The sequence below is a fragment of the Alosa pseudoharengus genome, unplaced genomic scaffold (assembly GCF_046254945.1).
Source record: "Alosa pseudoharengus isolate Yale_2024_CS ecotype anadromous, Long Island Sound unplaced genomic scaffold, YU_APseudo_1.1 YU_APseudo_1.1_scf_21, whole genome shotgun sequence".
In the NCBI taxonomy this organism is placed as follows: domain Eukaryota; kingdom Metazoa; phylum Chordata; class Actinopteri; order Clupeiformes; family Clupeidae; genus Alosa; species Alosa pseudoharengus.
This window is the reverse complement of record NW_027468674.1, coordinates 30410792-30427337: the sequence shown is the minus strand read 5'-3', so window position 1 is coordinate 30427337 and position 16546 is coordinate 30410792. Positions and strand designations below refer to the sequence as shown.

Sequence of the window (16546 nt, the reverse complement as noted above, 5' to 3'; positions counted from 1 at the left end):
CTTAATACTAGTCTACAAAGAAGCACATAGAAAATGATTGCACTTGAAGCTACTTTTGAGAGAAAAGTAAAAACTGAAACTCCACAACCCAAGCTTTTGGCAGCCATCTGTGACTCTCTCGTTCTCTCTTTCTCTCTCTAACACCTTCTCTCTCCCTTGCTTTTTCACACCCTCTCTCTTCTCCCTCGTTGTATAGCCTCTCTTCTTGTCACACACAGTGGTAAATATAGCCAAACAAATCGGATAGATTTGCAAGTACAGACACGAAGAACTAAGAACCCTCACCGTCCTACAACCCTACAATCAGCTGAAAGACAAAAGCATCTCTCATGCCAAGGGTCGGCTAAAAGCAACGCTCTTGAACTTCCAGTGGGTGGGTACCTGCTTAGCTGCATGGGGGCACCAGGTTTCTGGGGGTTTAGCAGGTGCAGGGGTTAGCATCAGCTGTGACCACCATTACCCCCCACAACCCAACCGCCACCACTACCACGACCACCATCACATTAACCTGAAGCTGCACTAAACTCAACCGTGTCAGCACTTGTCACAGCCTAAGGTGTACAAAAACACACAAGCACACACACACACACACACACACACACACACACACACACACACACAAACACACGCACACGCACACACAGACATACATTGCAGCCAAATTCACTGCTAAACGGTGATCAACGACAATGAATGGCTGCAGTCTTGCAGTCCACCCTGCACACGCTGGGTATGGCTCCCATTTCCCGTGTGTGTGTATGAGCGCAGTGGCAATGTAACCTGTCGAGGCTGGTGGAGGCAGTGCTCACTTGTATCAGCGTTCAGCGCTGTCCACGTTCAGCAGCCCATGATGTGAGGCAAGGGCAAACGTAATCCTCCCCGCACTCCGCGCTGCATGGCACAAACTAGGAGTACCACCCATAAGACTCCACAGGCACAGGCACACACACACACACACACACACACACACACACACACACACACACACACATCACAGCACAGCTAATTTAACGGATTCTCTTACAGCCATGAGGATAAGGGCTGTACAGTCAGAGAACCCCCCCCCCGCCCCCCCCTGCAAGCTCTCCCTGCAGTGTTCACAGTATGGGCAACAATTTGGATTGATCCTCTCTACCACAGAGTATACACAAACACTGACATACAAACACACATTTGCGTATGCACACACAGAACAAATACACACACACACACAATCACACATGTGTGTATGCACAAACAGAACAAATACACACACACACACACACACACACACACACATACGTACAGACTTGTGCACATACAACTAACAGTAATATTGAGTCATCAGTACATTAAATGGTGGGCTGATATTGCTAGCAACAAGCGAGTAGCTACGCAAAACACACACAACACACACACACACGCACACACACAACAATTGCTACCCCGATTCTGTCTGTCATTTTGAATTAGCCTACAACAGAAACATCTGGATGAAAATGTCATATTGCATCTCTATCACCCACTAACTCATACACAAACCCACACACACACATACATACTGACACACACATACACACTCACACGATGACTCATACTCACAGTGACATACACTGGCATGAACACACACACACACACAGTAATTCAGTGCTGAAACATATAGATATTCATTAATTCTCTAAACAAAAATGCAAAGACTAACACTGTCACACACATGCACACACTCATACACACGCTCACTCGCTCTCACACATACACACACAAGCATGTGCTTGCGCGTGTGTACGAGCCCACACACACACATATACAGAACATCAGATTCACAATGCCACATACATAGAGTCAGTCACAATCACAAAATCACAATAACCGTTACAAAACACCAGCCTGAAGACACACACACACACACAGAGAGAGAGAGAGAGAGAGACATACACATACAGAGACAAATAACACAGTCATGCACCTCTTCTCTGCGTCTCTCCATCCCTCCTCACCCCCTCCCTCCATCCTCGGCAGAGAACGAAAGAAGAGGAGGAAAAAAAAACGAGAGACGCTACCTGTAAATGAACCACACGCTTCTGTTCCGCGGGCCCAGAGATGGCCAGGAAGAAGAGAGGGAGAGAGGGAGAGAGACATCCCTCTCTCCGCAGCCCCCCATTGCCATGTCCCCCCCTCCTCCCCCTCCTCCTCCTCCTCCTTCTTCTCCTCTCCTCCTCTTCCAGCGACGGCAGAGCCAGAGAGCGCGGCGAGAGGAGAGGAGAGGAGGAGAGAGAGGCGGAGGAAGAGGAGAGCGAGAGAGAGAGCGGGCCTAACACGCCTAGACCCTTCATGCTTAAGACAGCGCGAGAAAAGGACGGAGGGAGGGAGGGAAAGAGAGAGAGAGAGAGGGAGAGAGAGATAGGGAGAGAGGAGGGGTGATGAAGAGGGAGAGATAGAAAGCGCTAGAGAGAGTGTGAGAGAGAGAGGGACTGAAATGGTATTCAGCAACTGCGACAGGGAGAGGGAGAGGGAGAGAGAGAGAGAGAGAAAGAGAGGGGCGGGAGAAAGGCAAGGGGAGGGGGTGAGTTCCAATGAGAGAGAGAGAAAGAGAGAGAGAGCGAGAATGAGGGAGAGAGCCGGTTTAACATGAAAGAGGGAGAAATGAAGGGATTTGGTGTGTGGGGAAAGGGAAGAGTGGGGGCTCTGAGTCCGAGGAGAGAGAGGAAGATGGTGTTAGCCATCTCTCCACAGACAAGCACAGGACACACGCAAGTATACACACACATAATACGACGTACACACATGCGCACATGCATGCACGCGCGTGCACACACATACACACACACACACACGCACGCACGCACGCACGCACGCACGCACGCACGCACGCACGCACGCACGCACGCACGCACGCACGCACGCACGCACGCACACACACACACACACACTCACTTTTCAAGCCTCCTCCTCCCCTACTCTTCAAATGATCAAAGTACAGAGACCTTGTTATGTGGTGATGAGTCAGACTAGAGTAACCTTTTTGACTGTGTGTGTGTGTGTGTGTGTGTGTGTGTGTGTGTGTGTGTGTGTGTGTGTGTGTGTGTGTGTGTGTGTGTGTGTGTGTGCATCTGTGTTTGGGTCTCCTGGGGTGCATTCACTTTCTCATTCATAAAATACTAAATAACCACGTCATGTCTGCAGAACAACAGTTATAGAACCCGATTTCTGCAGTGTGTGTCATGGCTCCATCATCTCTCTCTCTCTCTCTCTCTCTCTTGTGTGCGTGCCACAGGTTATGAACACCTACCAAACTGATAAGTAGATTTCCTGGTTAGAATAATGAGTGACTCATAATGCAACTCCGACACAGGCACACATTAATTCTCTCATCATATTCCTTCATTTCATTAATCAACATTCATTTAGCTTGGGTCAGTTCCTTCTCTCGTCCATCAATTCACAAAATCGTTCAAACATGAACAAAATGACCTGCAGCTGTTTCTCCTTAAAAAAAAACCCATTCCATTGAGTGTCTAACAAAAACTAAATATCTACCAAACACGTTCTACCTCCATCAGTGGTCCAAACATTGATAACAGAGAGCTTTAAGGAAAGGTAGAAAGACTGAAAGTGGAAGGTGCACTGTAGTTGTAACCCTGTAGGAGGGATCCATCAGCTCCACCCTGCTCTCTCCTCACTCAACACACGCACACCTGCAGTTCTAGAATGTTCTGCTCGTACCAGTCTGTAGCGCTCAGCGCTGACTTCTAGGACTTGTGCTTATCAGTGCAGCAGGTCCATCGCAGGCCCCCCTGCGGAGTTCAGATGCGGCGTGGGCCGCCACCACGCAGGAGGCCAGCGTGGGGATCCGAGCGGATCTGGAGATCTGACGTGAGATTTGGGACGAGGCCACGCGTTCCATGACAAGCCCAGAGCGAAGCGTGGAGCCTCAAGATAGCAAAGTGCACTGCCAAAGGGGCTCTATTGTAGCATGATGTTTAATCATGTGAGTGTGTGTGTGTGTGTGTGTGTGTGTGTGTGTGTGTGTGTGTGTGTGTGCATATGTGTGTGCATGTTAAATAGAGCAAACGACAAGAATGTATAGAGTGAGTCAGTGGATGAGTACATGCATGAATGTGTATCCATGTGCGTGAATGTGTACAACATGTGTGCATGTGCAGAATGCATGCTTTAGTCTGCGTGCTTGAATCAGTGTGTTTGTTAGTGATAACCAAAGACTGGCATGAGTTTTTTCCTACGAATTGATTTCTGTAATCCCCTGTGGTCACACTTACCTGGGCGCCTCGATGCCATCATAAGCTCCCACTGTGTAATGGCGGAACAGCTTCTTGCGGGCCTTTTCGCTGCGACTCTCTGAAACACATATACACAACACACACACATGCACACTTAAAACACTACCTTTATCATGTTCTTTTAGAGTGAGGATGACAATGTATGAGTGTGTTTAGGAATGAGAGTTGGCTTGTATTGAAAATATGTGTCAACATATTTATATGTGTGTGTGTGTGTGCTTGCATGAATTAATGTGTGTCTGTGTATGTGTGTCTGTGTGTGTGTGTGTGTGTGTGTGTGTGTGTGTGTGTCTGTGTGTGTGTGTGTCTGTGTGTGTGTGTGTGTGTGTGTGTGTGTGTGTGTACTTGTGTGTGTGCATGTGTTAGTCACCTGGTTTCTGCTCTTGGTTTTGAGGGGGAACCTCCTCCACGCAGTCAGAGGGAAACCAGCCAGTTCTCCCTTTTACTGTCCCTTCCCAGAAGCCTCCATCACCTACACTGAGCACTATACACACACACACACACACACACACACACACACACACACACACACACACACACACACGTACCACCACCAGAATTCACAACCTTGCTATTTGCAGTGGAGTGATTATGGTCCACATTCTGGGGAAATCTCAACCCATAGCCCCATAAGGCCAAATGCTTCTGATTCTGCACGGTCATTCAGTTAAATGCCTAATTTGTCAGTAGTGTCCCTACATCCCCTGGTCAGATAAGGACAGCCCCTGTTCCAAGGTCTTTCTGTACCTGGGTGGGTTAGCACTCATTAGATGTAAAACTTTTGCTCAAATACAGCAATGAGCAGTGAGGGGGCCAAGCAGTCAGTAGGTAAGGATTGCCATAGCAACTGGTTACTGTTATGATGACACATGGCTGTAAGCACTCACAGAAAGTTAAATGTCAAGCAAAGCGACAAAAGTTGGGCAGAGATATAAGTATAACCTGCGTTGTGTTTACCTCCTGGCTCAGCCCTATACTCGCCCAGACTAGAACCTGCAAATTGCAGCACCTCGGATCGGAAATCGAGCGTGCTAGCAATCAAGCTAAAAGCCCAGTCTGCTAGCAGGCTGCTAGCTCGCTGCTAGCATGTCTCTCATCTGGACTCTCATCTGGAGGGAGGTTTACATAACAAACATGCTGCACAGCTACGGAGCAGCTGGCTACCATACCTTACATAAGGTCACTTTCTGTTTGGCAGCTTCACTGCCATTTAAATAGGCTATGATAGGCAAAAACGTTCAAAAATGTAAATGCCAAGTTGATGGCTTCATGTGGCTTGGTCTGAAGATCATTTGTGCCAACTTTTGTGAACAATAATTGTGGCCTGTGAACTATTTTGAAACATTTCCATAAAATCCAATATGGTGGCCTCTGTGTCAATGACACTGAGATCCCAAGTTGGCATTTGTCAGCCTTGGGAACTCCAGTGGAATTTCCAGACACAGGAATTATGTTTTAAATCCCAACATCAATAGTTATCAAACCAAACACATGTATTCTAATAGCTGTGTTCCCTAGAGGTGAAATCTATTCTATAACTTTTGCTAGGCTTAGTCTGATTAACGTTTCTCCCCAAAGTTTGTAAAGAAATTTGTAATCTGTGAAAATGTTTTCGTGTTTTCAATAAAAATCATATATGGCAGAAAAAATCAATATGGTAATTGAATGAATTGGTGAAATTATGTCAAACTCAGCTTGGTCCAAGGATGCCAACAGTAGTATTTTTGAAAATGGGGCATGCTGTTCAAAAGTTTAGATAGATAGATAGATAGATAGATAGATAGATACTTTATTGATCCCCATGGGAAATTCAAGGTCTCAGTAGCATACAGACAACACACACACATTCACTAACAGCAGAAAAAGTAATTAAAAGTAAACACAGTGAAAACACAACTAAGCAATAAGGACAGTAGAAGATAAATAATATACTAAATATACTAAAATACAAATTATACTAACTAACACTTAATCTAAATCAATTCTAAAAACAGTATCCACATAGTGGTGATTAATCAATCAAGAGGCGCTTGCAATGACTGAGGCAGGGACTGAGCCTGTGATTCTCTGTGCATAGTAAGGTAAGGTAAGGTGCTCTGTGTGAGTGAGTGTCACAGTGATAGTGCAATGGTGATAGTGGTCATGGTGATAGTGCAAATGAGTAAGTCCAACAGTGCAACAGTGCAAGAATAAGTCTATATATCTATATATCTATATATATATAACTATTTTAAGAAAAGGTATAAGTGTGGCCACAGTTCGGCTGTGGCATGGAGGGAGGGATTATGCATATGTGCTACAATAATGTGCTAATATAGCACGCAAACAGTGAGGCAGAAAGACAGTGGTAAAAAGTGGCTAGTGGACAGACAGTATCCAAACATGGAGGGGGTGAAGAGGCAGACAGACTATGCAGAGAAGTCTATCTCTCCTCTTCCCTTTAGTGAAGCATTGAACAGTTCAATGGCCCTGGGGACAAATGACTTCCTCAGTCTGTCTGTTGTGCAAGGCAGTGAGCGAAGTCTCCAGCTGATCAGGCTCTTCTGCTTTACAATAGTGCTATGGAGTGGATGACACTCATTGTCCAAAATGTTGCTCAGTTTGTTCAGGGTCCTTTTGTCAGATATTGAAGTGATGCACTCCAGTTCAGCTCCCACTAACAGAGCCAGCTTTCCTTACCAGCCTGTCAAGTCGCCCCGCATCCTTCTTCTTTGTGCTTCCTCCCCAGCATACCACTGCATAGAAGAGGACGCTGGCAACAACAGACTGGTAAAACATCCCGAGGAGCTTGCTGCACACATTGAAGGACCGCAGCCTCCTCAGGAAGTACAGCCTGCTCTGCCCTTTCTTGTAGAGTGTGTCACACTCTTGTAGAGTGAGTTGGCTGACCAGTCCAGTTTATTGTCCAGGTGGAGACCCAGATACTTGTAGGTGCTTACCACCTCCACATTGACCCCAATCAATGGAGACTGGTAGCAGAGTGGGCTTAGACCTGCGGAAATCCACCACCATCTCCTTGGTCTTTGAAGTGTTGAGTTGAAGGTGATTGAGTTTGCACCATTGCACAAAGTCCTCCACCAGGCTTCTATACTCCTCCTCCTGCTCGTTCCTGATACACCCCACAATTGCCGTATCGTCAGAAAACTTCTGCATGTGGCATGACTCGGTGTTGTAGAAGAAGTCAGATGTGTACAGGGTGAACAGGACTGGAGAGAGCACAGTTCCCTGTGGCGCTCCGGTGCTGCTGATCACAGTGTCAGAGAGACAGTTTGACCACTTCACTTGTACTAGAGCAGTGGAGCATCTTGACCCAATTCACAATATTGTAAATAATGAGTGAATCTGTGCATCTTGAATGTTATGGTTGAGTACCATTGGAGTTCCAATCAATCAATCAATAGCCTACCGTCCATAGGTAGCTATTGAAATGTAGGCCAGCCTTTCTTAACCCAACAGCTTTAGGCTACGGTTAAGTTGGTGGCATTTAATAGTTACTTACTATTACTAGAATCTCCGTTGTTGTTGTCTGACACGAGAAGCAGTGTGCCTTAATTGGTAAAGTGATTAAATGGGTACCCATTAAATGGGTAAAGTCATTTTAAATAGGACTGCAGCTTGTTCTTACAGCAGGGTCATTCTATGAAATTTCTAATTGAAGGCATGTATGTTAAGTCAATAACTTGACTGTTATTGGATAACTAGAGCCATTTTATCATGAAATGTACCACCCCGTCACATTTATTACATTTCAATCCATTATATTTCATTGTGTGGAAAAAAATGTATGCCTGAGGTGGGCAGATATTAATTTGTTGGAGGGTGATCAGGTCTTTAATGCTGTGGATAAATTGAAAAGAAGTCTGAAAAGAAATCTTTTCATTTGAAGAACATTTTGAAAATGTTGTAGTGGAAAAGGCATTTGTTTTATTAGAATGACCCAGCTATGGAAATACCCCAAGAAAATCTGTAAAATAAGCTATTTCCAGAGGTTGTTACGCAAGCTTTTCTAAAGTTCTGCAATTCCTTATCTCAAAAAGTAGAGGTGAAGCTTCAGATCTAACATTCGACCACCAATACTGCCCAAAATGTAAAGTTTTAGGCTACTCTAAATCAAAAATGTGCAGAGGAAGATAGACCTATGATCAATGTCCCTATGACCCTGTTCAAATCACATTCCCTGCAGATTTAAATAAGCATAAGTATATATACTCTTTTGATCCCGTGAGGGAAATTTGGTCTCTTCTTTTATCCCAATCTGTGAATTAGTGAAACACACTCAGCACACAGTGAACACACAGTGAGGTGAAGCACACACTAATCCCGGCGCAGTGAAATGCCTGCAACAACAGCGGCGCTCAGGGAGCAGTAGGTGCCTTGCACTTCAGCCGTTCCGACTGGTCGGGGTTCGAAACCGACAACCCTCCGGTTACAAGTCCGAAGCCCTAACCAGTAGGCCACGGCTGCCCCATTTGGGATGTGCTTCTGATTTGGCTCACCTTTGACCCTGTCTCCTTTGCTGAGGCTGAGTTCGCGCTCGTTTTGGGAAGAGTGAGAGCGCGTCGCCACAAACACACGGCCAGGGACCGCACTGTACAGCCTCCTCCGCTGCTGTTGCTGTTGCTGTTGCTGTTGCTGCTGCTGCTGCTGTTGCCCGCCACCACTGAGAGATGGAGAAAGAGAGAGAGAGACAGAAAGAGAGAGAGAGGTGGAAAAGGAGAGAGAGAGAGAGAGGGTGGTAGAGTGAGAGAAGGAGAGAGAGAGGTTGGGAGGGAAGCAGACATTTTTTAATTTGTCAGAGAATGTGGGTGGCTAGAGTTAGAATCTTTTTCCAAAGCCAGCTAACTTCACCAATCAAATGCCATAATCTGATAAACACTCTCTGATCAACCACAATCTCTTCTCTCTCTCTCTCTCTCTCTCTCTCTCTCTCTCTCTCTCTCTCTCTCTCAGAGACACACACACTGGCCAGAATAATTCACTCTTTTCCCTTCACTCCCTCTTCCCTCCCCTGTCCTCCTCCCCTGTCCTCCTCCCGTCCTCCTCCCCTGTCCTCCTCCCCTGCTCCTCTCCTCCTCCCCTGTCCTCCTCCCCTGCTCCTCTCCTCCTCCCCTGCTCCTCTCCTCCTCCCCTGTCCTCCTCCCCTGTCCTCCTCCCCTGCTCCTCTCCTCCTTACCCCTGTCTCCCTCTCTGCTGCTTCTGTCGTTCCTCTGTGTCCCCTCTTCCTCTGGATGGGGAGCGGGTGCGAGAGCGAGGACTGCTGGAGCTCCTCAGAGCAAAGGAGGCTCTCCTCGATTGGGTCTATGAGAGGGGGGGGGGGGTTGACATGTTATATTCATATATACTATTACAACTATTACAACTATTACACTATTACTAACTATTACAATACAGAATTTGGTCATCTTTTTTTTGGACAGAGTGAGTCATCAAGATATGTGGTGTGCCACTGCACCGGTGCGGGCGCCATGTTGGTTCCCGAGGGTGGCGCGGGGGCCATCTGATCAGGAGGGTTCATGGTGTTCTCACTCTTGGCCCGCAGCAGGGGGTGAGGGTGGGCATGGTGGATGGGCCCAGAAGGGGGGAGAGCTCTGACCAGCTCGGAGCGCGGAGGGGCGTACTTTGGTGACTCGAGGAAGGGAACTGAGAAAGCGTCAGAAAGAGAGAGAGAGAGAGAGAGAGAGAGAGAGAAAGAGAGAGAAGAGAGAAGTGGGTGGAATGCAGCATACTCCACACACATAATACACAAAACTCACACACACAAACACACATACACACACACACACAAACCTACCTACATCTGAGTCATTGTGATTTTTGATGATCTCTCCGATCTCAAAATGGCCAGACATAACTGCCACCTGAGAGAACACAGGCACCCAGAATCAAAGGCGAGGTATACATATTCATATCCAAACAAGACTTCACCCTGCCATCAAACATTCAGTATGCACTGTGAAAAGAAAATGCAAATCCAAGTTGCCAAGGTTACCTGGAATGGGGTTTGCCCATGCTTATTCTTAGTCTCCTTATTGGCTCCTCTGTATAGGAGAACACGCACACAGTTTTCCTAATTGGTCAGAGAGACATCAGTCAGGAACCTACAGCTTTTCTCAACTGCTTGAACAGATTTCACACATATCTCACTTCATTAGTACAGTTAACCGAATCCTCCAAATGTAAAAGTGTCAAGCCAATTAACACTATTAAAACATATCATAAGACTATCTACATGTTTTGTGTGAGCCTTTTCAATAAATCATGACATAGTGTAATATTTTTGTTATTCTATTTTGAATTGAACTTTCACTTTCAATTAAATTTCTTCATATCATTCAGATGGTACTTATCATCTTTAAGCACTATGTTTAAGGGCTGGAGTGACTTCGACTACACCAATAAGAAAGTAGCAGCAGAGGGGGAATAAGGTGTTTCACCTTATTATACAGAGCACCAATGTGAAGTGCTGTGTTTCCTGATGCATTCTGGGAAGTGGAGTCCGCGCCATAGAACAGCAGGTGTTCCAGGTGCTGGGCAAAACCATTCTGACATGCCTGTGGGCGGGGGGAGACAGTGTAAAGGAGGAGGGACAGAGATAGGGGTGTCTGGAGCAGCCGGAGGAAAAATCAATTTGCCTCAAAAAACAAATGAAACAAAAGAAAAGAAAGGAGGTGGGAGCTAGGACTGATTCGGAGAGAAGAGAAAGAGGGATTGAACATAAAGGAGAGAGAGAGAGGGAGAGAAAGATGTTCATACAAAAGAAACAGAATCCACACAGCACTGAAGCAGTGGTACGAAAAAAGAAGCACTCTGAGGATGGCTCTGATCGATATAATCAACAAACCTGCAGAGGGCTGTCTGGACACACACACACACACACTGACTCATTCACACAACCAGACAAGTGTAGGCAGCTGAAGCATGGAAGGGGAGGGAGAAAGTAAATTTATTTGTGTGTGTGTGTGTGTGTGTGTGTGTGTGTGTGTGTGTGTGTGTGTATCTGTGTTTGTGTCTGTATCTTTGTGTGTGTGTGTGTGTGTTTGTTAATGCAGTGTGTGAAAAAAGTGAAACTGCAAAGATTTGTACTCCGCAATCTTACCATATGAACCTACAAAACCACAAAACAGGAAATAACGATCAATTGTACTACAAATGCATTGATAACAACAATACAGCCTCCTTTCATTGACTACAGAAAGCATACCTCGTAAGACAGAAGGGAAAGAAAGGAGAGGAGGGAAACGGATAGGAGTGAAGGATATTGATACTAGGTAGAAAAACAAAAAGGAATGATGAACAGTGAGAGAGAGAGAGAGGGAGGGAGAGAGGGAGAGAGAGGGAGATGATGGGATGATGTGTGTGAGGTGAGGAGTACCTTGTGTATTTCTTGCATGCCAAATCCCTCTGGGTCCCTCATCTATGGAGAGAGAGAAAGAGAGGAGGAAGAGATAAAAGAGGAGAGGAGAGCGGGACAGAAAAAGAAAGAAAGAGAGAGAGAGAGAGAGAGAGAGAGAGAGAGAGACAGGAAGAGTAGTGGAAGCGAAAAGATACAGATACAGAAGAGGACAGACAGAGAGAAAGAGGAGACCAGGGTAGGAAGCAATGTCTGTGGCCGGATGGAGGGATGGGGCAACAGAGAAAAGAGAGAGATGGACACTGGTAAAGGGGGATGGAAAAAAGAAAGACAAAGAGAGCAGGACAATCCATTACTGGTCAGATGTAGAGCAACTCACACGTGTTTCAGACAGCACATTACGACAGACAGCAGGAGAAAGAGAGAGAGAGAGAGAGAGAGAGGGAAAAAGAGGAAAAGAAACACAGGGACACCTGCTGGAGACAGTGTGACACGTTGACAGACACATTCAATCAGGGAGTTTGCAAACTGATAAACTACAGCACACCGGCACACACACACACACACACGCACATACACACACACACACACACACACACACACACACACACACACACACACACACACACCTGGTGTGACTCATCCCAGCCGTTCTCGTCTCTGACTCCGAGTCGGGCTCGGTAGAACAGCAGTGTCTCGCAGCACGAGGTGTCGCCCCCTGCCAGCACCGAGTGGTAGAGCGGCGTCAGCCCACAGCGGTCCTTGTAGTCTGGAGAAGCTCCTATTGACAGAAGGATCTGAGGGGGGGGGGGGGGGCAGTGTTGGGTCAGGATCAGAGTGCTATCCAGTGTAGGGTCTGTGTCACCTGGCAAGTGGTGTTATCTAATGTGAAATTGCTGATATGCCATGGAAATAGAGAGAATTTTGTTTGTAACTTCATTCTTGTTTGCAAATAATAATAAAAAAAAAAAAAAAAAAAGAGAGAGAATCAAGCGGGCTTCCTACAAGGACATCCACTGTATTTTGTACACATTATGTGTTATGTAATGTGTATGTGTGTATGTGTGTGTGTGTGTGTGTGTGTGTGTGTGTGTGTGTGTGTGTGTTCTGTTGTGTTTTGACTTTGCGTGTTCTGATGATGCAGCTCACTGTGCTTCTGTGTGTGTGTGTGTGTGTGTGTGTGTGTGTGTGTGTGTGTGTGTGTGTGTGTGTGTGTGTTACAGTACCTGCAGTGCTGCATGGTTGTGTGCGCGGACTGCTTTGTGTAGTGGTGTAAGTCCATCTCTGGATCTGAAGTCCAGATGGGCTCCGTTCAGCACCAGACAGCGCACCACCTCTATGGACTGAGGCATCGACACCGCCAGGGACAGGGGCGTTTCTGAGAGAGAGAGAGAGAGAGAGAGAGAGAGCTACACTGTGACAAATATCGGTCCCAAAGAGACAAATATTTCACCATTTTGAACAACATAATTCCCAACTTCACAAAACTGGAGGAACAGAAAAAACTTGCTGTAGTTTTGGGTGAGGACACCAGCACATGCATACTGGCAGCCAGTTATGTGTCCTCACTCCATAACCTGAGAGAAGGCATTACTTAAGATAACCACCCCACTACCTCCACCCTTCAACATAACACTGCTCCCCAGCCCCAGTCTGTTACACCATGTCTCCTGTTTGTTTTGTTTTGTTTTGTCCTGTCTTGGTTTTCCTATGCACGATGGTCTTGTATGGTTGTGACGTGCTGTGTGTGTGTGTGTGTGTGTGTGTATGTATGTGTGTGTGTGTGTGTGTGTGTGTGTGTGTGTGTGTGTGTGTGTGTGTGTGTGTGTGTGTGTGTGTGTGTGTGTGTGTGTGTGTGAGTGTGTGTGTGTGTGTGTGTGTGTGACGAAGTGTAACAATGTTTGTACATGTTTATATAATTTTGTATTTGTATTTTCTTTCATTATTATTATTCCTGTGAACGCTTTGGCAATGCATCATATGGTTTGTCGTGCCAATAAGGCATATTTGAATTTGAATTTGAATTTGAGAGAGAGAGAGAGAGGTGGGGGGTACCACATCTTCAATGAACTACTTAAATATACAAAAAAAACAGTATAGAATATATATGTATATAGAGTATAAACAATTACACTGGATAGAAATTTTAGTGTAGAAATTATTTTAAAAGTCAGTTTTATCATTTCCATCAAATGTATTTTATATATTCACAGTTTTCAGAGTTCATAAAATGTCAGTTAGAAATATAAATTTTTCTCATTACTCTCTCAGTTCACACTAGACCGTTTGGTCTGGACCCGAGTTTGTTTGGACCGATGGTTTGGTGATTTTTGATAGTGTGAACGCAGTCTACCGAACCCGGGTTAGGACCCAGGTCCGCTAGAAAACAGTGGTCTGGAGTATGGTTTGTTAAGACTCCGATACAGTTTAAATGCTATCTGTTTCAAAACCAGGAAATAAACTGCCATTTTTGCAATGTTACCAAACGATATTAGTGATATTAGTGTTTATGACATAAATGGACCCAGGTCCGCAAACAAAAATGTAATGAAAACAGAGACTAGCTGGGTCAGGACTAGGGGGGAGTAATCACACTCGGGTACGGTCCAGTTAAACGGACCCAGTGTGAAGGCAACCTTATTCCCTCACAATATTTTTACATTCCTCCACAAAACATTTCATGACAAGATGAATTTTCCCACATGTCTATTGCAAGCTTCTGTAAAACAGGGAGGCATTTAAATAAGGTTTGACTCTACACACGAGATGAGCCAAATGAAGCCATTTATTTGGTAAACATCTATCATACAACAATGATTTAGCATTTTGAAAACCTTCTTTCACCTTCTTTATCAATTTTGTGAAGGTTAAGAGTGGCTCAGAAGCTGTAACATTCAGCTGCCTTATGATGGCAATGCACAGATTTTCTTGGTAAGATCTATACATCTATAATTCAGCCATGAATTGCACTCATTAAATAATATCCAAAGCAAACTACTGTGGAAAATAGGGAAGGATTCTATTAAGTCATAAGTAAATTGCTACCATGCTATGGAGCACCTGAAGTTGTGCTGGTGAATTCTGACCTAGCCTATTTCAGTAGATTTCGGCCCAAGATCTCTGCATGTTTTATTTAGCCTATCAGCCCTCAATGAAGCTGGAGGCCACCTGGAGATGTGGGGGACAGCTGTGTTGAGTGTGAGCTCTCATCATCAACTTTAGAAAAGTATGTTAACTCACCTCCATTCTCTTGGTGGTGGTAGTTCGGGTCAAGGCCTTTGTCCAGCGCTTTGGTGATCTTGTCCAGGGATCCGCTCTGGACATACTCCAAAAACTTCTTCAGGTTGGCCTGAGATAAGAGGAAAGGTGGAAATATATTAATCTCTTTTTCTTTCACTATTGTACAGATATTTCTAGCATATCACTTGTAATATGTTTATACATGTATACATGTACGCCTTTTGTGGTGTACTTTTCCTCATTTGGTTTAGCACAAACGAGCAGTGCATGGACTTCCAACCCTAGCTGTTAGGATAACACTAGCAGCAATAGCATGTCTCACCTGGAATCTGACTCAAACTTTTTTTTTTTAACTGATGTCTGTGGCAACGGTGTTTAGTCTTCCAGTCGGCTACACTTCCACCATCATTTCAAGTGTTGAACCAGAACTGGATCTCTCACTTGTTTGCTTGTTATGCCAGCACTAGCACAAGAGTTAGACATCTCCCTAGCTGTCTGTCACCTTTCTCTTACACCATCTCAATGTGTTCCCACTCATGCAGATGTCTTGCACTAGCGCCTGTTCACCACCCCCAGGATATCTCTGTCATCTCCTTATGGGAGATCTCCTCTGGCACAGCCTCTCATACTAGAACCAACTCTCTCCTATGCAAGCCTCAAAACCTAAAAAACGTCTGTCTTCTGTGGGAAGTGGCATTAGCTGTTGGCAATCCTGCACAGATGCACATTTAACCTTTAAATGTCTTCCAAGTGAACACGGCATCATGTTTCAAATGCCTTGTGCCTGTGCCTGTGCCTGTGCCTGTGCCTGTGCTTGTGTTTGTCCCACCGTCGGTTGAGCTGCAGTACCTTTGTGTGTAGCTTGGCCAGCTGCTTCTCATCCAGGTTGGTCTGCTTGTAAACTCTGGTCTTGTACCTAAACTGTGTGCACATAAATATGTGTTTGTAAGTGATAAGAGTGGATCAAGCAAGAGAGAGAGAGAGAGATGCGAGAATAAAGGGAGAGAGAGAGATGAGCAGGATGAATACAAAGACAGATAACACACTGAAGAGTGCTGAATTACAATGGAATCCAGATTATAAATATAAAGTGAGATTTAGATCTCTTATTGTCTGTGAATCACAGCAATACAAAGGAAACGTGTGACACTATTTGTAGAATGCATGTAGGTCTGCCTCTTTGGATATGGTATGGATTTGACCTATATTCCCAATCTGGATACCCTGCTTGCAGTAGTACAGGTCATTTGAAAAATGACGCATAGTATATGTGCAGTCACACAATGCAGTCCAGAGACAATGGCACACTTTTGCTATTTTTGCCCAAAACATAAACATTTGAAATACAAAATAAACAATCAATGTGCTGATGTTTGCATTTTTCATAAACAATAGGATAGGCTTGCAGATTAATTGTAATCTTACTGCTTGTGATACATATGTCTCTGTTTAAATACCTATCAGTGTGCTGATATAAATTACCTTTTTAACCGGTCAGTCAGGAACAATGACCTTTATATTTATTGAAAACAGGCACCAAGTGCACCAAGTAGCTCATGTGTCTGGGAGGAATGTCCTTTTTATCATGAGTTTGGCTGATGTCTTCATTTCAAACTGGTCAAACCTGGCCTATTAAAAATAAGACGCAGACCAAAAAACCTTATAGCTTAAAGATACC

General features: G+C 45.1%; 1 protein-coding gene across 1 annotated transcript in view; it reads right to left on the bottom strand.

Annotated features, from left to right (window-relative positions):
• Positions 1-16546, bottom strand: part of LOC143138324 (SH3 and multiple ankyrin repeat domains protein 1) — a 41526-nt gene that overhangs the window by 19221 nt on the left and 5759 nt on the right. The window contains exons 3-15 of the mRNA XM_076298820.1: positions 15718-15789; positions 14869-14977; positions 12855-13006; positions 12258-12425; positions 11650-11691; positions 10712-10828; positions 10267-10344; positions 10069-10135; positions 9730-9917; positions 9451-9575; positions 8774-8949; positions 4648-4761; positions 4257-4335 (exon numbers count right to left, since the gene is read on the bottom strand). Coding sequence (XP_076154935.1) covers positions 4257-4335; positions 4648-4761; positions 8774-8949; positions 9451-9575; positions 9730-9917; positions 10069-10135; positions 10267-10344; positions 10712-10828; positions 11650-11691; positions 12258-12425; positions 12855-13006; positions 14869-14977; positions 15718-15789 — 1487 coding nt within the window. The remainder of the gene's footprint in view (positions 1-4256; positions 4336-4647; positions 4762-8773; positions 8950-9450; positions 9576-9729; positions 9918-10068; positions 10136-10266; positions 10345-10711; positions 10829-11649; positions 11692-12257; positions 12426-12854; positions 13007-14868; positions 14978-15717; positions 15790-16546) is intronic.